The sequence below is a fragment of the Arvicola amphibius genome, chromosome 6, assembly GCF_903992535.2.
Source record: "Arvicola amphibius chromosome 6, mArvAmp1.2, whole genome shotgun sequence".
NCBI lineage: Eukaryota > Metazoa > Chordata > Mammalia > Rodentia > Cricetidae > Arvicola > Arvicola amphibius.
In genome coordinates, this window is record NC_052052.2 from 116,143,958 (window position 1) to 116,166,263 (window position 22,306).

Sequence of the window (22,306 nt, forward strand, 5' to 3'; positions counted from 1 at the left end):
GCTTCTCAGCCCATTACTGGGAAGAGAACACTGAGCCACAGCCTGGTCCTCAAGCCTTCTCCAGCACATCATGCTTGAAGTCTGCCTCACTCCTCCCCAGGGAGATGGCACTCAAGTCTCCTTGACAACCGCAGCTCAGCCCAGTGCTGTCACCCAATCCCCAAGGAGGTTCAGGTGCTTGAAACCACCAAAACCATCGCACCCAAACAGAGAGGTTTTAAGCTCTTGGCCGAACGAAAAACAGAAGTAACTTGTTAAAACCAAATCTGTTTGCTTGAGGAAGCTTCAGTTTGGGAAGAGGAAAAGGTCAAGTGGGCAGTAGTGATGGTTTGAATGGTGTGTACTGGTCTGCAGTAGCGATGGTTTGAATGGATGGTGTGTACTGGCGCTACTGGTCTGCAGTGTGATGGTGTGAATGGATGGTGTGGACCAGCGCTACTGATCTGCAGTGTGATGGTTTGAATGGTGTGTACCAGTCTGCAGTAGCGATGGTTTGAATGGTGTGCACCGGCGCTACTGGTCTGCTCTTGAAAACCCTTATGTGTATAACGAACACCTCTGGAATCAACCACTGCTTAAGGTCTAGGATTCTCATGTCTGGTTTTCCTCAAACGGCACGTGGACCTGAGCATCCTTGCCCAGCTTTCTCCCTGCTGCACCTGTGGGACAGGGTTGGCCAGGGTTGCTAGGTTACAGCCATGATTTCATCTTTCCCAGGGATAGTATGTGTATAGCCATTGTGGATTTAGCTCACTGAGGTCATTTTATTTTTATCTCACGGTCTTAAATCAGCTCCAGCTGTGAGCACTGCTGGGCTCTCATACCTGGACCTACTCACTTTTGGGTATCTGCTGTTTTTCCAGATAACCCTAAGGAGTATTGCAAAGCAATCCAACAGAGTCCTACTAGAGGGGTTTCTTTTTCTACCATAGAGGTTCATCTGTGTCAGCACATCAGTGGGCCATCAACTCCCACAGGGCAAGACGTCTAGACAATAGCAGAAACGGGGAGTCTGGCCTTCCAGCAGGCAGCACTCACTGTATCTACTATATCACTGTATCTGGTCCCCACTGAGGCAGCACCTCATCATGTCCCACTGACCTGCTCCCCATGCAGGCAGCACCTTGTCATGCCCCCACTGACCTGGTCTGATACATTGTACCAGTCATAATCAAAGGAGTGGACATTCTTGATCTGAGAAAACGACAAGATGAACAGATTGTAGCAGGCCCGAGAGGTGTAGAGCAAGATGACGGTGACACCAATGGCAGTCACCTGACACACCGATGAGCCCTGGAAGACAAAGCCAACAGGAATGGGCCACTCAGATGCATCAGCCCCGTCCCTGGTGGGCCTTGATAAATGAAAGCCTTGGAAGGTAGCCAGAGCTGCCAGAGCATCCCACCCCAGGCCCTGCTGCATCTGTACCCCCTTCCTCTCAGACTTCTGTTCCCTTCATCTAAAACATGGGACTGGGATGATGCCACTAAGCGCCTCTTTCCGTGTGTGTCTCTCAGTGTCTTCCTGGGTCACTCTCCCCTGTGCTTGAGAAAGGGTCTCACTGTACCTGGAGCTTGCTGGTCCTCCTGCCCCCTCTGCTGAGCACCTCAATTACGAGCACATGCTTCTGTGCTCCACATTTAATGTGGTTTCTGGGGAGTCGGGTCCTTACGCTTGCGCTTCACAGGCTGGGGTATCAGCCCAGCCCCCAAGGCCTTGATCTTAAGAGCCAGAATGTCACAAAGCTTATCGGATCCCTTAAGTCCCACTGTTCAGTAACAAGATCCTGGCTGACTGCCTGGCACAGCCCCCAAGCCCCGGTCAGGATGCACATGGCCTTGTTCAAAGTCTAGAACCTTCAAGGCTGGGAGCACAGGAGTCCTGCTTGGCCTCTGGGATGGAGTCACTTGGGTTGTCTGTGACTTATCCCTCTTTACGAAGCTTTATCAGGTTCTGCCTCAATTAAAGGACCACAGGAAAGCAGAACTGACTGTGTCCTGTACTGAAGAAGAATCATTAAATCAAAGGACCATCTGTCACAGGGTCAGCTAATATCTGACATCCACCGTTTAAGCCTTCCTTTTAAAAACAGCTTTTTTTCAAAATTTTATGCACAACTCATGTATTAGAAGTAAGATAATGAACTTTATGGCAAAAATTAAATGTTAAAATTCATCAAAATTTACAAATAAAAGAATTGGCCCAGCTAATGAAGGATTTTCATGAGTCTAGCTGAATCACGGGGTGCCCTGTGAGGGCTAGAGGTGGGGATCTTCATCTACTGACCCCTCCTAAAGACAACCCTTGCAGTTTCAGGCCAAAGGCACACTGAGACCCAGAGAGTTCCAAAGGAAGGCGAGAGCAGGTCTGTCACAGGGCAGCAAAAGTACAGATGCTGGAGAAATCCCAGGCTCCTCACAACTGACAGGGCCAGGCCAGAGGAGTGATCAGGGTAAGGATGGAAGTGAGGGGCCAGTCCCCCTGGCTGTCCCAGAGCAAGCTCTGGGAACATTCCACCGGTAAGGAAAGGCTGAATCTGAGTCACTATGGAGGCCATGAACCCTGGCCCTCGTTTGCTGACCTGGGACAAGCTTCCTGACCTCTCTGGGTGTGTCTCGGTTTCCTTATCCATTAAGTGGGATTTAACACTCCCACTAAAAATGCTTGTCAAGTCAGGCCTGGAGGTGTAAACCTATAATCCCAGCTATAGTGATGGTGGCTGAGGTAGGAGGATCACCAGTTAGGTCCAGCCTGGGTAATAGTGAGTTCAAAGGCCAGCCGAGGCAACTCAGTGAGACCGTCTTATGATTTTTTTTTCTTTGTTTTTTAAAGGCTGGGGACAGAGCTGAGTCGTACCTGAGTTTGAGCCCATTACCCCATCCCCATAAAGGGTGTTTATCAAGGGGCCAAGGACAGTCAACACTAGACTAGTGCTTGTTGTTAGAGTTGTTGGTATAGCTATACTACTAGACAATTAAGATATGGGTTCAGCCAGGCCTAATGGCACATTCTGCTAGTCCTAACTACTCAGAGGCCTAAGGGGCAGGACCACAAGTTTGAGGCTAGCCTTTGCTGAGTTCAAAGCCAGCCGGGGCAACTTCAAAAACCTTGTCTCCTAGCATGCACAGGCCCTGGGTTTGATCTCCAGCACCACAAAAATGAGTTAACAGTTAAACAGATGTGGCTCTAAATCAGACTGAGCTTTCCCAACAACTTTACACACTTAACGTATGCTAAGCCACCGGGAAATAAAAGTTCAGTGAGCCACAGGGTGAGCAAGATCTGTTGTGCTTTAGGTGCAAGCTAGGAAGCCATTTTCAGAATAAGGAACCTGCCACATGGGTCCCACCTTACCTTTGATTCCAGGTAGATGTTAGCTAGGGACATCTTGGAGATTTTGTAGAGGCAGATGGAGAGGGAGACGGCACACAGCACGAAGAGTGTGTCATTGATGGCCACTCTCACAGAGACGATAACCCTCCTTTCCCAGGTTCCTGTCTTCACCAACACAGCGCAGGTCAGATTCACCAGCAGGAACACAAGGCTGATGAAGAGCGAGGCCAGGTAGAGGGGTAACCTGGGGACAAGGAGACACCAGGATGCTACTTCATATGAGCTCTGCATTCTGGGTGGCAGACTAGCTGGATGTAGTTAACACATCATTTGCATATGTGTTGTATGCCTCCCCCCACACTCACCAGCTGCAGAGAACTCCCATCAGGAAAAACCTGCCACGGGGGCTGCAGACACAGCTCAGCAATTAAGAGCACTGGCTGCTCTTCCTTCCAGAGGACCGGAGTTCAGTTCCCAGTACCCACATGACAGCTTACAACTGTCTGTAACTCCAGCCCAAGAGTCGCCTCCTGGCCTGTCCTGGAACCAGGCCCGCATGAGGCGTACACACATACACTCAGACAAAACACTCATACATAAGATGAATACAGTTTTAAAATAACAAAACAAAACAAAAAAAAACCTGCCGCAGCTGAGGCTGGGAACAGAGCTAAGTGGCAGAACCCTTGCCTAGCACAGAGACCCGACACAAACCTGCCACGGCAACTAATAAACGCTAAATGGATTATTCTTATCAAACTGCAGAGCCAAGCCGTAGATGGTTCATTTCTCTGGCAGTTTCTGCTTACACTTTCTCAGAGCTGCACATGTGTAAGAGACCGCCACGGGTGACGTGGCGCAGACTGCTCCGCCTCCCTGGGGCTCGGGGTCTCAGGCTCAGGCTCCTCTTACAGCTCCCATTATAGCTCTCTCCGCAGAGCCACATGGTAGAGATGCAAAAGAGAGTGAAATCATGTGGCTCAAAAGTGGACTGGCATTGAGGGCTTCGCTCAGCCCTCGTTCACATCCCCGGAACATTCACAAAATGGGCATGACCATACACACCTGCAGCCCCAGTGACTGCAGGTGGCTAGGGTGACAGATGGGAACTGTCTGGCCTAGTTTCAGAGTCAGTGGGAGACGACCTCAAGAGAATAAGCACTGGGATAGAGCTGGACGCACCATATCAACTTCCTCCTCTGGCCTCTGAGTGCACAAGTGGACACATATACACGCACATACCATGCCCCCTTCGTGTGTGTGTGTACACACACACACACACACACACACACACACACACACACACTAGACTGGTGCAAGTGACCTATGCTTCTAATCTCAACACCAGTTAGAGGCCGTGATCCCACAACGCCTTTTGCTCTTTGGCTTCCAGTACGGCCTGTAGCTCAGCTCAGCAGCTGCTACAGAGACCTTTGCTGCCTCTGACCCTCATGCACCCCTCCATTGTCTCTGCTTTCCTGGGTCCCTCACACTTAAATTCCACAGGTTTCTCATGACTGACAACCAGAGAGATTTAAGAGCCAACCCCCACCTACTCAAGGTTCAGAGCCTGAGGCCTGACTGTGCTCACGCCACCACAGGCGGGGTTTCCTGCCCCTGTTCTGTATGTTCTGAGATGGAAGAACGTGGCTCAGATGCTAGTGTCCTAGCCTGGTATGTATGAGGCCCTGGGTTCGATTCCCAGTGCTGAGTTAGCTGACAGTGCTGGTACACGCCTGTCATCCCGGCACTTGAGATGATCCAGGAAAAGATCAGCGGTTCACATCCATCTTTGTGACAGTCTAATGAAACGGAATACATGAAACCTCACCTCGGAAGAAAGGGCTCAGGCCCAAAACCCTGCATCAGATAACTGGCTCCCAAACTACAACATCCTCTTGTAGGAGACAATTTGGCATGAACGAAGGGTATCTTTCCAGGTAGACAGGACTGTGGATGCCTCCCTGCACAGCCTTGTACCCAGAGCCACACACACACCCGGCTCATCTGATGAAAAGGGGAAGCCACATAGGCCAGCCTGCTCTACTGACAAGGAGCTCAGAGTGTGTGTGTAAACACCCTGGAAGGAGAAACATGTGGCCCAGAGAAATGAGATCCCGACATACCAGAAGGAGTATGTGATTGGGGTTGGACACAAGCACTGGGGGACTGAAACTCCATCCCAGACTCCCACCCCTACCCCACAAAACAGAAGAGGTCAGACTGCTCTGTCTGGAAGACGCTAAACCTCAACGGCTCACATCACTGCAGATCCTGGGAGGTGGGTGGAGGAGCTGCAAGCGGAGGCAGCGTCGTTTTCATTTCTTCCCATGTTGAGCATCACTCATCCAGAGGCCACAAATGTTAAGCAGGGTCAGCCTGGTTAGCACCGTAATGGGAGACGACGGAGCAGAGCACAGACAAGCTGGGCTGTGACCATAAAACAGCTTTCTACTGACTACAAACCGAGTATCCCTCATCCAAAACACTTGTGACTATGCAAAGCCCTGGCTTAATCCCAAGTACAATTCATTAATTATAAAATTAAGCTGTTTTAAAAGCTGGGGATATAAATTACAGTGAGGTATCTCAGGAACAGACCCCAAGTGCCAACAACAACAAAAACCAATTACGTTTCATATGCACATTCAGGTGATCTGGTGTTGTAATTTTGAGATTAAGGATACTCTACCTCCTGGCCCCAACACCCCAGCATCTAGTGGATAAAGCTCCAGCTCAATGGTGTGGAGGAAACACACAGAGAACGACACAGCATCAGTGACAGAATCAGAACAGACAAACTGCAGGCAGGCAGTGTTGGGCAGACTCCCAATCCGCACAGTTTTCTGAACTCGTTTCCCGGATACAGACTGGGGATAAAAAATAACTCTTCCGATGGCCACAGAGATGGCTCTGTGGTTATAAGAGTGTATGCTCATCCAGAGGACCAGGGTTCAATCCCCAGCACCCACAGCAGGCAGCTTACAGCACCACATAACTCCAGCTCCAGAGGGAGCCACCACTTCCAGCGTCCTCAGCGTCCCCATAAACACAAATACACTCACTCACTCACACACAATCAAAAGCATTTAAATAGACTGAGTGTTGAATAAATACTGTAGAATCCTCATTACATACACAGTCATCTCTCAGTATCTACAAGAGATTCATTCCAGGACACCAAAGACACCAAAATCCAAGGATGCCTGGACAACCCTCACAGAAAAAGGCCTATTTACACAGAACCTATGCACATTTTCCTGTATAACCTAAATCAAGTCTGTGTCATGCAGGATAACCAATATACAGCAAATGACTGGCGAGAAAATATGTGTATATGTTCAGTACTGATGCGATTTCTTTCTGGGAGGTTTTCTTTTGCGGGGGGGGTCATATTTTTAGTGTGCATAGGGGGTATGTAATGTATGTATGTGGGTACATGTGCCATAGCACATGTGGAAATCAGGGGACAACTTGTGGTAGCTGGTTCTCTTTACACTCTCTACATGTGGGTTCTGGAGATAGAACTTGGGTCCCCTGGATGAGCAGTACACTGTCATAACCACAGAGCCATGACATTAGCCCATTTCTGACCCACTGATATTGACTCCACGGATGTGGAAGGCCACTTGTATGGAAGTGAAATTTGTGTACATTTTCGTGGTGACACAAGGATTCACTTTTCCAGTGTTCTGTGCCCGTGGTGGTGGAGTGCTTTGGGGCAAGTCCACAAAGATTGCAATGTGCCCCAGCCCTCTCTGAGCCCTTTTTTTTATTATGTCCCCATAGCCAAACTTGATCGTTATTTCTCTTTTTTTTTCTTTCTTTTTTTTTTTTTTTTTTGGTTTTTTCGAGACAGGGTTTCCCTGTAGTTTCTAGAGCCTGTCCTGGAACTAGCTCTTGTAGACCAGGCTGGCCTCGAACTCACAGAGATCCGCCTGCCTCTGCCTCCCGAGTGCTGGGATTAAAGGCGTGCGCCACCACCACCTGGCTGATCGTTATTTCTTGTCTTTGATTAAATGGGTCTCATGAGCCCAGATTAGCTCAAAATTCACAGCACAGGGAGACCACGAGCACAGGATCCTGCCTCGGTAGCCCAAGGGCTGAGATTACAAGCGTGTACCATCACACCTGACCCAAATCTGGCCATTCTAAGCTTTGGAGAATGCCCAGTTTCTCTGACAATGCAGGGAAGGTCGCAGACCATCAGGAGGAACATACACAATCATCTTCTCCATTAACTGAGCATGTCACTCAGGGAGTCCCTCACTCAGACCATGGCCTTCTCCTGGGCTTCTAGAATAAACCAGAACGGTCTCAAACTTGGTATCTAGCTGAGATGACTTTGGACTTCTGATCTTTCTGCTTCCTCCTCCAAAGTCGATAGATCATAGGTGTGCACCACATCTGGTTTTTTACAGTACTGGGAGTTGAACTCAAGACTTCATGCATGCTGGGCAAGCAGTCGACTGGAAGCTACATTGTTTTAAATAGTGTATGTACCTGCAAAGCCAGCAAGCAGGAGGCTGAGGAAGGAGGACAGAGAGCGCAAGACAAACCTGAGGTGGGTGTGGGTGTGTGTGTGTGTGTGTGTGTGTGTACATACTGTTCCACAGGACTCCAGCCTGGGGTGTGTGTGTGTGTGTGTGTGTGTGTGTACATACTGTTCCACAGGACTCCAGCAAACCCAGCAATGTGCTGGCTCTCATGAACAAGGAGAGCACTCCATTAGGCAAACAGGACCACTGCAGGACTGTCTGGTGTTTACAGAGGGTAAGTGTACACACTCCAGCAAATGAAACAGGTTTCATGTACACTTTGACCTTTTGTCTAAGAAGCAACGTTCTGAGGTACTTACCGATACTTGAGTAATTCTGGAGAATATTTTGACTTGGCTTTGAAAATCACCTGCAATGACAGAAAAACATGGAAGATTAGGGCATAAAGTGTTTAGCAACAAGATGTCACCATCACTTAGAATGTCCCCTTCCTTTTATAGCCAGGTACCGGGCACTTTTCCCGACACTGAGAAGCAATTCTCAAAAGGCTGAGGTGAAGAGGGCACCAGGTTCTGGGACTGCCCAGGCTACACAGTGAGTTTAAGGTCAGCTTCAGCAGCTCAGTGAAACCTTGTCTTGAAATGTAAAGTAAGGACGGAGGATGCATACTAATAACTACTTGAGCTCAGTCAAGTGCTTGCCTAACATGAACAAGGTCCCTGGGCTCAGTTCCCAGTACTGAAGAAAACCAAAAAAAAAAAAAAAAAAAAAAAAAAGAGACTTCGTTAAAGTAGCCAATCAAGAAAAGACAGAAACTACATGACTTTTAAGGGGTGTTTTTGAAGCAGGCATGGTGATATATGACCACCATCCCCACACTCAAGAAATTCAAAAATTTAGAGCCAGCCAAGGCAAGACTCTTGTCACATACAAAAAAAGGTGCTTTATCTTATCATGGAAATACATCACTTTGTTTAATGTTGTGCTACAGTCAGGGGCTCATTCACAGTATGTGGCTTTCTTTAACTCACTATCTACAGGTCCCCAACGCTCGGTGGCTTTACCCTGAGACTAACCATCCCTACCCATGGTGCCTCTGGGAGCTACACTGCCAGCCTGGACACAGTGAGTGGTCCTATCCCATGAGCTCAGCTCCATGCATGATGCTGTCAGCAAAGAAGGCCAAGACCAGCCCTGCCTTCGATGGCTTACAGTCCCACTGAAGAAAATGTGTCCAGATATGCAGACCTACTAAAAGAGTCTCTAACTGCAGCTGGCGGGAGCACAGACTTACAGGCAGTGAACTCAGTCTCAGACTGGGCCACCATCATCTCTGCCCTCAGCAGTGCCGCAGGTGTGGCCTAGGTCACACGAAGACATGGGAAAGACTACGAATGGATGACCCTGGGCTCCTGTGGGGTTCCAGCTCACTCCCAGCCTTGGCCAATGCTGTGTCTGCTTTCTCTGGAATGTGCAGAATGGTGTCCTCACTCAAGAGACACAAAATAGTCCCCACAGTCCCTTGGTCAATACAGCCCCACCAACTATGTACCTTACAAATAAGGAAATGCTTCTTTTGCTTCTAGAAGTCCCTGGCCCTGCAACTCTGCCTGCCCACTTTCAGTGAAGAACACACTGAATGGACTCAGGAGAGACCCAATGACCCTAGCCAAGACCCGTGAAAATCCCTTCCCAGTCCCACACAAAGGACAGGGTTCCCGTTTCCAGCATACACATCTTGGAAACATTCGCCTGCATCAGCACAACAACCCATGCGTGAGGATTAGCTCCGAGGCAGAACCTTTACACTGTTCCAACAGAACTGGTAATCAATAATAAACAGTATTGGAAACTGAGAATATGGTCATGTGAGCAAATACATTTAGAAACATTAGAAAACATACTTTCTTCTTAAATCATTTGTGTGTGCATGTATATGGGCACAGATGTGCCATGCATGCAGGTGGAGGTCAAAGAGCATCTTTGAGTCTGTCACGTGGGTCCCAGGGATCAAAGTGATGGTCCCAGGCCATCAGTCTTGGCAGCAGGCATCTCTTTACCCACTGACCTGTCTTAGGGGCCCAGAGGATACCTGTTCCCTACAGGAGTTCAGAGCCTTTTAAAAGACTGCTATAATGTCAGTCTCTAAGAGAAACACGCTGTACGTCAGTTTTCCTACAGGAGTTCAGAGCCTTTTAAAAGACGGCTATGACGTCAGTCTCTGAGAGAAACACGCTGTACGTCAGTTTTCCTACAGGAGTTCAGAGCCTTTTAAAAGACGGCTATGACGTCAGTCTCTGAGAGAAACACGCTGTACGTCAGTTTTCCTACAGGAGGTCTGAGCCTTTAAAAAGACGGCTATGACGTCAGTCTCTGAGAGAAACACGCTGTACGTCAGTTTTCCTACAGGAGGTCTGAGCCTTTAAAAAGACGGCTATGACGTCAGTCTCTGAGAGAAACACGCTGTACGTCAGTTTTCCTACAGGAGGTCTGAGCCTTTAAAAAGACGGCTATGACGTCAGTCTCTGAGAGAAACACGCTGTACGTCAGTTTTCCACACTCATTTCATCAGTCAGTCTTCCTAATGGCTGCTCAGAGAACAGATGCTGGGGAACACTGCCCTGCGGTAGAGATGGGGTGTTCACGGCAGTCTGAGAATCAGTAACAACACCAACAAGAATGGCAACAATAATTAGGAAGAACAGCCAGGCGGTGGTGGTGCATGCCTTTAATCCCAGCACTCAGGAGGCAGAGGCAGGAAGATCTCTGTGAGTTCAAGGCCAGCCTGGTCTACAAGAGCTAGTTCCAGGACAGGCTCTAAAACTACAGTGAAACCCTGTCTCAAAAAGCCAAAAAAATTAAATAAAAATAAAAATAAATAATAATTAGGAAGAGAAAATTTTAAATGTATACAAGTTTTAGCCCCTGGACATGAATCCAAGGAATACACTAAATAGGAAAGCCGCTCCTCTCACTTGCCGCTATCAAAGATGACACTAAGCTACCAACCCTAACTCACCACTAAGGTCTCCTCCCTACCGGAAGGGAAGAAGTCATCCCAAATGATAGGACACCACCATGATCCTCCCAAGCCAACAAATCAAGATCAAAACAAAAAGCTCCACCCACTTTGCATGTGTGGCAATGGCATCTCGTCTGAATGCAGCCAGGCTCCTCAAACTGTGCTCAGAACTCTTCCCTTGTCCTTAAACTTAAGTTCCCTAAAGTTTACAGACATTACTGACGACTGAAACTGAGATATTAGTGACGTGAGAACGGATATTTGATAGATAGCATACTGATATTTCAATGCAAATATAAAGATTTTGAACATAATTTTGTCCTCATTAATTAAAAGACATACACGGCTGCACTGAGTTGTAAAGCGGTAATAATTCCAGGCTGTCCTGTGCACCCACTCTGTCTGCAGGCCTTCATTAAAGATTGATGTAAACCAGCCTCACGTGACGTCTTGGTCCTTGGGGCCTCTTATCCCTCTACCCATCTCTGTGAGCCTGCACTGACTCTAGGAGCTCAGCTGGAAATACAGGAAGCTCCTTGGTGGGGAGGCAAAGATGAATCACTCTGTTGCAGTTTACAAAGCTGTTGACAGTACATATGTCCTGATGGATACAAAGTCAGAGTCACAAAAGGTGCAGGAAGGAGACCCCACCACCTGACTGCTTAAGGGGTGAACTCAACAAGAGATGAAGGAAACAATTCTAATGGGCCCCTCAAAGGACTGCCACAGAGTGGGCAGCAGGCACTTGGCTGACCTCTGAAGAACGGTGGAAAGGAAGAGCTGGTTCCTGACCTGGAGACAACAGGCATACCCTAAACAAGCACCAGCGAAGAAAGAAGAGGAAAGAGAAGATGGAGGGCGTAGGAAAGGGGGTGAGAGGAAGAAAGGCATTTAGTCAGGCGTGAGGACAGGTAATGAGGTGTGGAGGGATGTGAGACCCAAGAAGGCCTGAGGGGAAGTGAGGAGATAGGAGGTGGTGCAAGGGTCTTAGGACAAGCAGGGAAGTGTGAGGTGCGGGGAAGTCTGAAGGGAAGCAGGCAGATGGACAGGGCAGACGGACAGGCGAGTGTGAGAAGATCTGAGAGGTGTGGGGAGGTGAGAGACCAAGCAAGGTGTCAGATAAAAGTGGGAATCAAAGGCAGGGGTAGGGAGGTGTGAAGAGATGGGGTACAGAGGGGTCTGAGGAGGTGAGGGAGAGGTGGAGGAGTGGGGTACAGGAGGTCTGAGGAGGGGAGGGGTAGAGAGGTGGGGTACAGGACAGTCTGAGGAGGTAAGGGAGAGGTGGAGCGGTAGGGTACAGGAAGGTCTGAGGAGGTGAGGGAAGGGTGGAGGTGGAGCGGTGGGGTGCAGGATGGTCTGAGGAGGGGAGGAGATTGTAAGCGGTTGTAGGGAGGTGTGGGACAGCGTCAAGATGCGAGTGTACGAAAGTGAAGGAGATGAGAAAAGGTAGAATGTGAGGGGGATGAAGAAAGGAAGGGAGGTGAGGAGAGAGAACTGGGGAAGTATGGGGAGGGTGAGGTTGAAATGTGGGGAGTGTGAGCAGACATGGAAGGCATGAAGAGCTAAAAGGTATGAGGTTAGAGAAGATGGAGGGGCTTGGGTTTGTGGAGTCGTGGGATTTGACAAGATGCAGGAAGAATGTCTTCACACAGGTGTTGGACAGAGAGATGTGAACTGTGAGGACACAGAGATGAGGGGAGCGGAGCTGGAGGTGGTAAGAAATCTAAGGAAGTGTGAGCCCTGAGCCTGGGGAGCCTCCTGGAGTCCTGGCACAGCAGGAAGGCTGGATCAGGGGCCCTGGAGACACCAACCTGGCCCTGGATTGGGAGGGTGCATTCCCAGGTTAAAAACATAGAAGGGTTCCAATGAGAACTTCTCTAGGCAGAAACAAAGATGGGCAAATCAGAGCCATGCTATAGATGGATGGCTGTCTGGGCAGACAGTTAGGTGGGGAGAAAGGGACTTCCTTTCGGGGTAACAAGTGATTGTAGTGATAGTTGTACCACTCTAAATGCAGTGCCCTTTTAAGTGGGGGAATCGTGGGGTGTGAGTTATCCCCTAGTTAAGCTGTTGTTTTGTTTTGCAAAGAGGAACAGAGAGGAGTCAGAAGGACCTATTCAGCAGTCAAGGTCAGTCTGCAGAAATGTTGGGACAAGGAGGGTTGTCACAGTGCAGAGAGGCATTATGATGTGGCCACTGGGTCTGGCAGCTAGGGAAGTCCTGAGAGGGAAGTGCATACCCAGAACCCCAGGCAGAGGGAAGTGGGAGACGTGAGTCAAATCTGGACATAACCACTCTTTAAATGGATGCAGGTGACATGTCAGGCAGAGGTTATCTGAGGGTGTGAGTTGGCCCTGGTTAAAATTTTAAGACTGAAGACTTGAGCAGGACAGAGGAAGGAGACCCAGCAAAAGGATGGAGTAGTCAGGCATGGCCTGGGGTGGCTTGAGTAAGAGTGGCCCCCACAAGGAAACAGTCCAGCTGGCCACCTCCTGTCACCAAAAAGCTTCCAGTACCAGGACTGGGTTACATCTAATGGAGCTGTTGGCCAAAGGAGCCCCACTGAAATCCCCAAACAACTCAGGCTGTTACCAAGACTATAGTTTGTTATTGATTGCTCTCCACAACTAACAGCAAGGCCCCATTGCTGAAGACAATACCCACACAACTCACTGAACACAGAGATGTCCAGCTGGGACCTGCACAGAGCCGTCATTCCCTACGTTCCACCGTCTCTGTCATAGGGAAGTCCTCCGCACACTTCCAAAGAGAAATGTAAACACCAAGCCAGCCACAAACACTTTATCTTCAATGGTGCAAGATATGTAGGGTAATGCTGGCGCAAAGCAACCACTAATCATATAATAAATCATTTAACCTTAAAGGCCTACTCCATGAGATGGAACCCATACCCTGAAACTAGACAGCCCAGGAACTAAGGTAAAACCAAAAAACTAGTCTAAAAAAGAAAAAATTATGTAGTGATGAAATGATTCCTAATGATTCTGCTATACTCAGAGATCAGTGTGCCTTATTCAGCCATCATCAGAGAAGCTTCCTCCTGCAGTAGATGGGAACAAATATAGACACTCACAGCCAGACATTACAAAGAAAGTGAGAGACCTTGGCACACTCAGGCCTAAATTAAATGTCTCCATAAATTCTTCCCCTCAGAGCTCAGGAAACCATGTGGAAGAGGCAGAAAGAGTAAGAGCCAGAGGGTATGGAGGACACCAAGAAAACAAGGCCCTCTGAATCAACAGTTCATGTGAACTCACAGAGCTGAGGCAGCATGGGTCTGCACCATATTATATATATGACACACACACACACACACACACACTGGGTATATATTACTGCTTCTAGTGTTTTTATGGGATTCCTGAGTGTGCGAACAAGTGGGTCTCTGGTTGTTATGCCTTCTCTTGGTCTGTGCTGTCCAGCTTTGATGTGATAGTTTTTGTTTTTGATAGTTCTTGCTTTATCTTATTATATTTTACTCTGTTAATTTTTTTTAAATGAAGGAAGGAAGGAAGGAAAATCTAGCCCCTATGGTAAAGGTTAACAACTGAGTTGTCACCTACACCTGCTGGGAGAGGGAAAATCAGTTTTCTCTATTGGATTGACTCTGGACGTATCAACCACTCCAGGACAGGTCTCATGCTCAGGAGTAGCTGACCAGCACATAGTGGATGTTACTGGTTTTTTTTGTGTGTGTGTGCTTTTAATTGGCTGCAGTTTGGTGTTTCGTTTTGCTTCTTTTTGGGTGTTTTGTTTTCTTGGTTTTGGGGGTTTTTGTTTTTTAAGAAAATTTCAAATTGGGTGAGAAGGGATGGGGAAAGAATCTGGAAGGACTTGGGGAAGTGGAAGAATATGATCGAAATATATTTCAAGTTAAAAATTGTTTTACATAGTAAAAAATATAATAAAAATTATTTAAATAGAGTAGCCTCGTAGATTCATATATTTGAATACTTAGTCACCAGGAAGTGGAACTGTTTTGAAAGGATTAGAAGGATTAGGAGGTGTGGCCTTGTTAAAGGAAGTATGTCACTGGGGGTGGGCTTTGAGCTCTCTCTCTTCCTGCTACCTGAGGATCAGGATGTAGAATTCTTACTTTCCCCAGGACCATGCCTGCTGGTGTGCTGCCATGCTTCCTGCCATGACAATAATGGACTAACCTCTGAAACTGTAAGCCAGCCCCCAATTAAATGCTTTCTTTTGTAAGAGTCACCTTGGTTTGCTGTGGAATAATCCTTTTGTCTACTGTGAAGATTTGTTACTTAGACTGGTTTAACAAAGAAGCTGAATGGCCAATAGCTGAACAGGAAAAAGTTAAGTGGGAAAGCCAAACTAAGAATTCTGGGAAGGAAAAGGGTGGAGTCAGAGGAGATGCCAGAGATGGAAAGGAATCAGGATGTATAGAAAATGAGGTAACAAGACATGAGCCATATGGCAGAGGGCAGATAAGAAATATGGGTTAATTTAAATTTAAGAGTTAGATAGTAACACGTCTAGTCTATTGGCTGAGCATTTATAATTAATAGTAAAACTCTGAGTGGATATTTGGGAGCAGACGGTCAGGACAGAAACGTCCACCCACATTGGTCATATGTTTCTTCTCAGCAGTAGAACACTGACCAAGACAGACTCCCAGACGCCCTGAGAAGCTGGGTCAGGAACTGGGCATTTCCTCCTTCCCCTCCCAACACTGAGACAGGGCTTTCAGGGGATTCACCCACAGAGGGGAGAGACAGACAGCAGGAATGGCCTGAAGGAGGAGGATACCAATCTCATCAGAAACACCACAGGCCTGTCACCTCAGGTCTATCTTACAGGCCTGTCACCTCAGGTCCTACAGGCCTGTCACTCGGGCCTTTTCCAAGCAAAGGGGCCTACAAATTCCTTTTAGTTTTAGCTTCACTTCATCAGCCTTTTGTTATTGCGGGGACGAGGGGGTCAGTTAGCACAGGCTGGCCTGAAAGGCTCAAGCCCCTTCTTCTGTCTCTCAGGCACTGAGCTGGCAGCCCCACAACCAGCATACCCAGTTCCTCTGCTTCTTTAAGTTCTACCTGGAACTGGGCACTATGATGCAGGCCACTTAGGAGGCTGAGATAGGATCTAAGTTCAAAGTCTACCTGGGGTAGAGTTGAGTCCAGGGTCAGCCTGGTCAACTGGGTGAGGACTTGTCTGAAAATGAAAAGAAAAAAGGGGCTAGATTCATAGTTCAGTAATAGCATGCCTGCCTCACATTCAAAAGAACCCGGGTTCAATCTCCAATAAGAGGAAAGGGAAGGAGAGGAAAAGACAGCAATAAGTCCTCTCAGTGTCCGTCTGTCCTAGCAGAACCAGGCAGGGTGTCACACAGGTCTCAGGTGTCACTCAGGGACTTGTTCACTATGGTGATGGCTGTACATCTGAGTTTCAGCCTTAAAAGGCTGCAGCTGACAGATGACAGGAATGTGGCGGTCCTGCATGGTTCCCTGCACTGGCTTCTTCACTACCCTCAACTATACTTAACCTCAAGACCCCCAAGGAACCCCAGGCCCTTCACCACACCCTTCTAGATGACAGGCCCCTGTGTGTGACGCAGTTCTTTTGAGAAGCGGCTGACCTCTGCCTCTTTCCCCTAATAAATCTCAGGCTGCTGCTGTCACCGATCTGCTCACACCCTCTGAACTCCCAATAACCCGTGTTTTCAACCACTACGTCATGTTGGCATTGGTATTCTCTTTCACTAATGTCACGATAGCTGGTCCTGGCAGAAACAGCCCGCGTTACCTACCTTTCCATGTGTGACAGTGTCCTTTGCAAACCTGCTGTCCCCAGAGACATAGCCGTTCCAACTATGTTCCAAGAGCTCCATGACATTTCCTAACTTACACTTGGTTTGGAATTCCTCCTTTGTTTTCAGGGCGTGGGTACACACCTGTAATGTCAGCATTTGGCAAGCTGAGGCAGGAGGATCATTTCGAGTTTGAGCCTAGCCTGGGGCTGTATATTGAGATCCTACCTGTAAATCACTCAAAAAAAAAAAAAAAAAAAAAAAAAAGAATTCTTATACAGAAACCTTCAAAATCCTTCCAAAATATAACCTTCTTAAGAGTCTGTACCCCATGAAAAGACAGGCAGACAGGCTTGGGGGTACAGCACAATCCCCTCACCCTCTGCAAGCCATGGTCCTGCCTTGTGAGCTGAAGGCAATGGAGAGCCCTTAGAAGTAGCTGAGAAGTTAGCCGTGCACACGTAGGTTTGTAAATGTATGTATGTGCACTGGTCTGGGAATGTTAAGAAGATGGGCTTGCGTCTTTCCCGCTAAATTACACATCCCTTACATTTCTTTCCCCTTTTATTTTATGATAGCATCTCAGTAAGGTGCTGAGGGTGGCCTTGAACTTACTCTGAAGAGCAGACAGGCTTGAACTCCAGACCCCCCTGCTCAGCCTCCAGGGTAGCTGGGATGGCAGGCCCGCACCATCACGTCTGAGGCTCCTTTTTTTTTTTTTTTTTGGTTCGTACATATGCTACACAAGAGTGCTACCATATCCCCAGCCACTTAAACATTTTATTTCAAAACATTCTGTATGCACACATGCACAGAGAGTGAGTCATATGCCCAGCATTCCCTTCCAATAGTAACGCTTTGTATGTCTGTTCCAAGTAGGAGAGAGGAAGAGAGAGAGAACGTGAGTGTGTACGCCCCAGAGGACAGCATCACAAGTCTTCCTAAATCAGTGTCCAACTTACTTTTTGAGACAGTATCTCTCACTAAATTTGGCAATGTCCAATTGCCAAAAGGCTGGTTATGCAGGGAATTCCAGGGATCCTCCTGTCTGTCTCCCCAGTGCTGGGATTACAGGCATGTGTTACTATGTATGCCTGGCTTGTTTTGTTTTGTTTTCTTTAATGTGGATGCTGAGTATCAGAAATAAAGTCCCCATGTTTGTACAGCAAGCACTTGACTGACTGAGCCACCTCTCCAGCTCCGCACTTTGATTTTAATAAATAAAACTGCCACCATTGCCAGTTAAGCCCTGCTTGGTTCTGTTCCCTGCCAGGGTGATTCCTTCCCTGAGGCTACTGTTTTCGACCCAGGCTGGTTTATACTTTTACTGTGAATATGTATGTATGCAGAAGAAACTATGGAGCTGTCACATACCAGTTGTGTTTCTTTTTTTCTTCTTTTTGTTTTGTTTTTTGAGACAGGGTTTCTCTGTATCTCTGGCTGTCCTGGAACTCTGTAGACCAAGCTGGCCTCGAACTCACAGAGATCCACCTGCCTCGGCCTCTCTGAGTGCTGGGATTAAAGGTCTGAGCCACCACCAGCCGGCTGTATTTCTTATGAATGTCTCTATCCCTCCCGCAGTCTTCTACAGCTGGCGTGTCCACCCATGACAACACTCAGTGGAACGGCTCTCTAGTTCCTGCGTCTTCACCTAGTGCCACACTCACCGTGCCTTCGCAGGCCACCTGTACACATCCACCTCAAGGAGAGGGACAAGGGGAAGAGTGGGGAGGCTTGAGCTGAATCCAGGCTTGAACCGCCATAGCTTCACCTTATCAGCTGTGCATCTGGGATAGGCGCCTGACCTCACTACTCCTCCGGCGGTACCCATAAAATAGGATGGGTAACAGCACCTGCCCGGTGCATTTCTGAGGCCTCGGTGAGTGAAATGCCAAACACCTGCCTATTGACAGGCACTATGGAGTCCTATGGCGCCCATATGGGCTACTAGATTCAGGATCACCAGGCATGTCTTCAAACCTCGATTCTAAATGCCAAAAGACTAGCCTGGGTGCTTTCTCGACCATAAAAGGAGCTCTCTTACTCAACCAGGTGAGGGACTCAGCGGCACGTGAGCACCTACTCACGGCCCTGCTGCACTGCCCACTTCCCGATACACTGGGGAAATTACATAACACCCCCCCCCCCCGCCCCCGAGGCCCTGGTCTTCTTCTTCCCTCGCCTCCCAGCACCAGCACCGACCCGTTGCCTCACGGAGTACGCCTACGGGCCCTGAGCGTCCCACTTCACCGAGCAGGATGGCAGACAGTCAGGGTCCCTGAAATCAGAAGCAGAATGTGACCCTTCCCACAGGATTCCCTGGAGAATTCGGAGTCGCCATAGGGAACCTGCAGTTGAGGTCAGCAGTGCAAAGACAGTAAAGTGAGAATGTGCTTCTGCATTCTTTGTTAGTCTTTCCTTCCAGGAGAGAGATACAGCTTTGGGACCACACCTAGTCCGTGTCCATGGCAACAGAGCTGGGCCTATAGAGGCGACACTGTACGCATGGTCCTCCAGGACAAACTCATCCCGTCACTTAAGAAGGGCAGCTAGAAGCTAGATGTGTTGGTACATGTCTATAATTCCAGTCTTAGGGAGTCTGAGGAGGGAAGATGATGAGTTTGAGGCCAGTGTGGGCTACACAGTGAGGTCAAGGCTGCACTCCTATGGAAAGTTCTCCAAGTTGAACCCAAGGGCACGCCAAATGCTTCTCCCTGTTCTTGTCTGCTGCGAGCTGGATCCAGAGTCAGCCCAGTCCCAGGCTCAGCATCTGCCATACAACTGAGGTGGACAGATCTGGGTGTTGTCCCAGAGATATCTGTGCCCTCTTTCCTCAGGTGCCCACGACCATCACTGCAACCTCATTCTGAGGAGACATGCCTCATGGGCTCTGCTTCACCTGTCCAGTGAAGAGGCAGAGGTGACCTAGCAGATTCAAGGACCGCTTCAGTCTGAGCTACACACCGCCCTGCCCTCCTGTTACTGCCCGTCCCAAGCTAACCGGGGAAGCACCGTCCACCTGCCTTGGCAGACAGACGAACATCCGAGGACAGCCTCCCTCACGAGCTCTCTTCTCAGTCCCAGGAGTGACCGGGCTGTAGTACTATAATCATATTCTCACAGGGAGCCGCCATCACACCTTTAGTTCAGTAGCCAGGACTCCTCAACAGCCACATGATCCAAAGGAGATTAACCAAGTGACTGGCGGAACTAGTTAGTCAAGCCTAAGGGCTCCACAAAGGAGGGTCATCTGGTCAGCACACAGCAGCAACACACTGTATCTTACCACAGGATTCCTTCCTGGAAAGTAAATTATGCAAAACCTACGAAATAAGTTAGCACCAAAAATGCCCAGGTTTCCCCCACAGAGTAACCTTCTGCTTCAGAAATAAGGCAAATGTGGAGGTTTACAGATTTTCCCAGGAACCCGTGACCTTGTGGGTCATGTGGTGCTGAATGGAGTTCCTCGTGTTCTACAAAGACTGAATAGCTGTGGGAACTCCTGAAGAGGAAGCAGCCTGGCTGAGGCTTTTCTCTCCCCCACCTCTCGCACTGGGGATGGAACTTGGGGCTTAAAGCATACCAAGCAAGTGCTATTCCACTGAGCTAAATCCCCAACCTCCTTTTCTATTTTCATTTGAAGACAGTGACTTTCCAAGCTGCCCGGGCTGGCCTTGAACTCATTCTGCAGCCCAGGTAGGCTTTAAAATGGTGATCCTCCTGCCTCAGTCTCTTGTGTAGCAGGGTTGATAGGCCTGTGCCAGCAGGCCCAGCTTCTGGGTAGGACTTTAAAGGACAGCAACGAGGAGGGAAGGGATAAGTCCATATCGTGTCAGGAACAAGGGAAGGCACCAAGGATGGCTGGTTCCAAGTAGAAAGGCAGCTTTGCCTAGTGGTACAGGCCTGTCATCCGAGCTATTTGGGAAGATGAGACACAAGTTAGCCTGCCTGGCCCTACAGAGTGAGTTCAAGACAGCCCAGGCAACTTAGTGAGACCCTGCCTCAAAATAAAAAGTAAAGAGAACTGAAGATATAGCTTAAAGGGGGTGCTTATATGGCATCTGGGAGGCCCTCGGTTCAATTCCCAGCACAGTGAAATGAACAGCAAATACGTAACAGACTAAGTGTGAGAAGCTGGACAAAGAGGGTCACACTCTGTGTGACTCCTTTGCTGTGTAATGATGTGTAATGTCCAGACAGAAAGGACAGCCTGAGGCTGCCGTGAAGAGGAAGGGGTGACTGTTTAATGGAAGCCACGGGTTGGATATGATGATCTGTCTGTATGTTGTGGCCCTCCTGGGGCTATATACTAAGAGGTAGGAAAAACTTGAGCGCTGAATGGTGATACTCTCCTGAGCAAAGCCAAGACTTGCGACTTGCCTGCAGGACTTGCTCCAACAAACCCCACAGACTAAAGGTGGCGTGAGAGCCAGGAAAACAAACAGGTTTGTCCTAACCCCAGGGCTAGCGAACTATACAGTCCACAGACCAAGTCCATCCCGAAGGCTATTTTTAAAATCTGTGTGCTAAGGACGGTTTTTATCTTTATAAAGGATGACTTGAAAATAGAAGGAAAGGGGAGAGGGATATGTGACAGAGATTACATGTGGCTCACAGGCCTGACGTCCTGGCTAGTACCTGACATTCCTTCCTTTCTCCCCACCTTCCATATGAAGTCTGAGGACTGGGCATCTTGGCAAAGATACTACTAGGTTTCACTCGTCCCTCCTCAGCTGAAGAATGAACTAGAATCTCTGAGCCCCTGCAGCCCCCATAGGTACTGTTGAGCCAGCCACTGGTGCAGCTGTTTTTCTGTCTTAGGAGCCCTGGCTACCTTGAGTTCGAGACTGGCAGGGCTTCCAATCTGGAAGTGGCTTCCTCCTCACAAGGAAATCCAAGGTGACCAGGAAGAGCCAAAGGAAGTGGACACAGATCGGATCTTCCCCAAACGCCAGACACCCTGGCGAGGAGGTGCTGCAGAGTGTTGCACGGGTACTGCATGCCTGCTCAGCCCTTCTCATGCTCCCACTCTGCACAGACAATGCTCACCTGCTCAGCCCTTCGCACGCTCCCTGCCCTGCTTCAGCTTACTCCCATGCTGGGCTCAGTGCTAACTAAGCAGCTAGCAGGAGGAACATCTAACAGGCGAGGGACAGGGATGGGGCCTCAGAGGTGAGCCTGAGGACAGTGAGGGCGGGCAGACGCACCCTGGTATGGGTCACAGAGCTCATCCACACAATGACACCAACTTAGGACAGGGCTCTCCCCTGATGTCTCTTTGTGTGACCATGCAAAGGCAGGGACTGAGATGTCAGGGACCAACATTGGGAGCTCCTAAGGATAACTTCTGCCATGCAGTCTCCTCAGCCAAGCCTCTGCTGGGGCCAAGGTCAGAGGACTGGAACCACTGAACAGAGCTGAGGTCAGAGGACTAGAACCACTGCTACAAAGCCGAGGTCAGAGGACTAGAACCACTGAACAGAGCTGAGGTCAGAGGACTAGAACCACTGCTACAGAGCCGAGGTCAGAGGACTAACTAGAACCACTGACATAGAGCAGAGGTCAGAGGACTAAAACCACTGAACAGAGCTGTCTTCCTGTTCCCAGAGTGCAAAGCATGCAAAGGAAGTTTGTGGAAAGAGAGGAAAACAAGATGCTAAAGTTACA

The 22,306-nt window shown here is 48.8% G+C and overlaps 1 protein-coding gene across 2 annotated transcripts in view; it reads right to left on the reverse strand.

The window, feature by feature from the left end:
* Nucleotides 1–22,306, reverse strand: part of Gpr137b (G protein-coupled receptor 137B) — a 32,886-nt gene that overhangs the window by 5,181 nt on the left and 5,399 nt on the right. For both annotated transcript variants that reach the window (XM_038333782.1, XM_038333783.1), the window contains exons 2-4: nt 8,192–8,241; nt 3,355–3,577; nt 1,144–1,293 (exon numbers count right to left, since the gene is read on the reverse strand). In XM_038333782.1, the coding sequence (XP_038189710.1) occupies nt 1,144–1,293; nt 3,355–3,577; nt 8,192–8,241 (423 nt within the window). The remainder of the gene's footprint in view (nt 1–1,143; nt 1,294–3,354; nt 3,578–8,191; nt 8,242–22,306) is intronic.